At 43.1% G+C, this 3,166-nt stretch overlaps 1 protein-coding gene across 1 annotated transcript; it reads right to left on the bottom strand.

Annotated features, from left to right (window-relative positions):
* Positions 1–348: 348 nt before the first annotated feature.
* Positions 349–1,738, bottom strand: LOC127184456 (centromere protein W-like). Its single transcript, XM_051140838.1, has 2 exons — positions 1,633–1,738; positions 349–603 (listed from the first exon to the last, which is right to left on the bottom strand). Exons 1-2 carry the CDS (start codon positions 1,736–1,738, stop codon positions 362–364), a joined length of 348 nt encoding a protein of 115 aa, XP_050996795.1. The 3' UTR covers positions 349–361.
* Between the last annotated feature and the right edge of the window lie 1,428 nt (positions 1,739–3,166).

Consider the following 3,166-nt stretch of genomic DNA (forward strand, 5'->3'; position numbering starts at 1 on the left):
AGAGTAGACATGAATGCTTTGTGAATACGTAAAAAATTAACATACTTAAAATGTACCCAGGTTTTACTGTATGTTGCTTTCTTGAAGCAATTTACTGTGGCTAAATGCAAAGGCATGCTCTCAAGTCTAAGGCGTCTCTTCAAGGTATGTAATGTGGTACGACTTCATGCACAGCAGCACCACAGCAGGAAACCGAGGAGCCACTAATGAATAAAACACAATTCCTTAAAAAAGTAAACTTCACATACAGCTCACAGAAGTGCTGTTTTAATAATCCACAAAATGAAGTGATACAAAGTGTTTTGATGATCTGTTACCACTTAAATCAACAAACATATAATTCTTAAACACGTGTTGACTTCTAGCCTCTGCTCTTCCTCAGAATTACCTTTCCTGCAGTCAGTACATGATCCTGTGTGATAACTCCGGATTTACTCCCACAAGCATTTGTCCTGGACTCTTCTGCCAGTCGGTGAACAAAGAGTAAACAATTCAAATGAATCAGGAGGTCACTGCATGTCTCCAGACGCAGGTGTGGCTTCTTCTGCTTGAAGGTGCACTTGAGGAAGCCGCGGGGCGCCTTGCAGTTTACTAGCTTTGAGACTGTGGCGGAGAGGCTTTCTTCCCTCCACCTAGGCTTCCACTATTGCAGGACTGCTCAGCTGCATGGCCGCTGAGGAGAACGCCTCCAGGCTCACACACCATGGTCCTCCCAAGACCCCAGGGCTGTAGTCTGTAGGGTCTTTAATTGTAGAATCATGTCGTCTCTGAATAAGGATAATTTGACCTCTTCCTTTCTTCTTTTCATCATTTTGTATCATCTCATCTTAATGTTCTATCTCTGACGTCAGTCAGTACCTTGTCTAAGAGTGGAGAGAGTGAACTTTAGGGACATTTAAAAAAAATGATTCTGAGTAGTCCCATCCCTCCCTCTCCAATTTATACTTCAGGCGTCGCTTTGTATTGAAATGGATCCATAAAACTTTACTGGACCATCTATTTGCCTATTCATTCAATTCTCTGTAACTTTAGGGAATCTGGTACCCTCACATACACAAATAAAAATAAATAAATCATTAAAAAAATAAAACAACGACCAATGATAACCCAGTGACATGAAAATCGAGGGCAAGCAGTGAGACTATAGGGACAAGCACTGGGCTGTGTTTTGCATTGCCTCGGTCCTTATCTCATGACCATGACTGCACTCTTCTCTCGAGGATGTCCCCAAAGTTCCTTGTCAGTTGGCATAAGGAAGGTTCCCGTCTTGTTTCCTCAGCATTGGAACATGCTTCATTGTGTATCCTGTCCAGATTAATGGCAAAAATCAAGTCACTTAAGTTGTCCTTTCTTTATCCACCTTTTCCTTGAGTCTCTTTCTCTTCCACTAGGTTCTTGGTGTGAGGCGAGAGCCACAGAGGATCTCCAGAGTGCTAGAACAGGACACCTGGCTTGTCTAGCTTTCCTCTGAAGCCTGGGATGCCAGCTCACAAATGACTCATAGCACACTTAGTTATGCAATGCTGGTATGCAGACACAGGAGCACAGTAGCCAATGTGTGGGAAGTTTTAATAGCCCTGGGGCCATGGCTGTAATTTGCATAGAACAAGTTGGACATCAATCATCACATACAGGCTAGTACCCCAATATGATCTCCTTTGGGTTGATTGGCATCCTTGGGAGAGCGTGGTGAGATGGTCCAAAGTGGTAAATAGCAAAATGTGGTCTCTAGTTCCATTTTGTCCTGTTGGTCTGGGCATTTGCTTTAATGAATGTTCTCATCTCATGCTCTGTCCCAGACCTGCATGATCAGATCTTTGCAGAACCTTCAAGGGAGTCTTCAATTCTCTATAGTTTAAGAAACTTTGTTTGGAAAACTCAATCCCTTTTTAGAAAGAACACTTGGGGAGTTGATTGCATTTAACCTCCAAGTGCATTGATAGTAGGAAGAACGATAAATAGAAACAAATGAACCCCAGCTCTCCCAGCAAGTCTCTGCATGCTCGTGAGACATTTTTCTGTTGCCAACAGATTTTTGGCAGGAATGAATGCAGTTCAAGGAGGCAGATTACAATCTCTGAGCCAGTGAATAAGTGAAAAGTCTCCTACCTTTATTGCAGGTCCAGCCAAGAAGAAAGGCAAGGAAAGAAGAAGACTCCCTTAAACCCAGCTAAAAACCTGTAAGAAGATAGGGGCAGGGTGCTTCTCAGACTGCAGTGGATTCTAGTCCTGGCTGCAAGGGGAGGGGAGGCCCACACCCAACCATCACATGTTATGAATTGTGAGTACTATTTCCACATTTGCCTCATGTTTACCTGGCTTTTATTTGTGGCTGAATCTGCCTTCCAGGTACCCTGTGTTCCATAGAGTAGAGATCAAAAGAATTCACTTCTCAGTACTCAGAAACGCACAACCAAGGCATGAAACACCCTTTTCATAGTTTTTGTCCCCGAAAAACGAGGAACCTAGCTTTCTCAGAGGGAAGATATTCCCTTGAACCAGAAGCAGCAGCAGCAACAACAAATGACAACAAACAGCAGCAACAACAAACAACAGTAGCAGCAGCAACAAAGGATGACAGCAGCAGCAGCAGAAAAATCAAATGACAACAAACAACAACAGCAACCACAAATGACAACAACAGTAGCATCACCACCGCCAGATGACAACAAACCAGCAGCATTGGTAGCAGCAGCAGCAGCAGCTCCTACTTTGTTGTAAGGGACTTCAACACAACATTTATTCTCAAGAGTAAACTTCTATAGTTCTAGGATTCTTCACCTGGCTTTAGTGCTATTTCTCCGCGGGATTTGACTATTTTTTGAGGGGGGGGGTTGTAGTGTTGTTCAGTGTTTTTAATATACCAAGCACCATAATTATTGCAGAACATGTGAACTATAATAAACCCAGCTGTATACTCAGTATTGGTTTATTTTTAAAGAACTTTTCATTGGTGCTCAAGTCCTGCCCTGGGTAAGCAGTTGATGTACTCTTGAGAGGCAGAAGAAGATTCCTGAGAGTTTGCAGGGGGTGACCTGACAGTCAGATTGACCTGACCGGGGAAAGAAAAGCAGATAATTTTTTTTCCTACCCCTGTCTCTAGAGCTCCTTGTCTTAAGAGTGGGAATATGTCATCTCTGACACAGTTGTAGTATTCAGCTGACTT

Source organism: Acomys russatus, chromosome 32 (assembly GCF_903995435.1).
Source record: "Acomys russatus chromosome 32, mAcoRus1.1, whole genome shotgun sequence".
In the NCBI taxonomy this organism is placed as follows: Eukaryota; Metazoa; Chordata; class Mammalia; order Rodentia; family Muridae; genus Acomys; species Acomys russatus.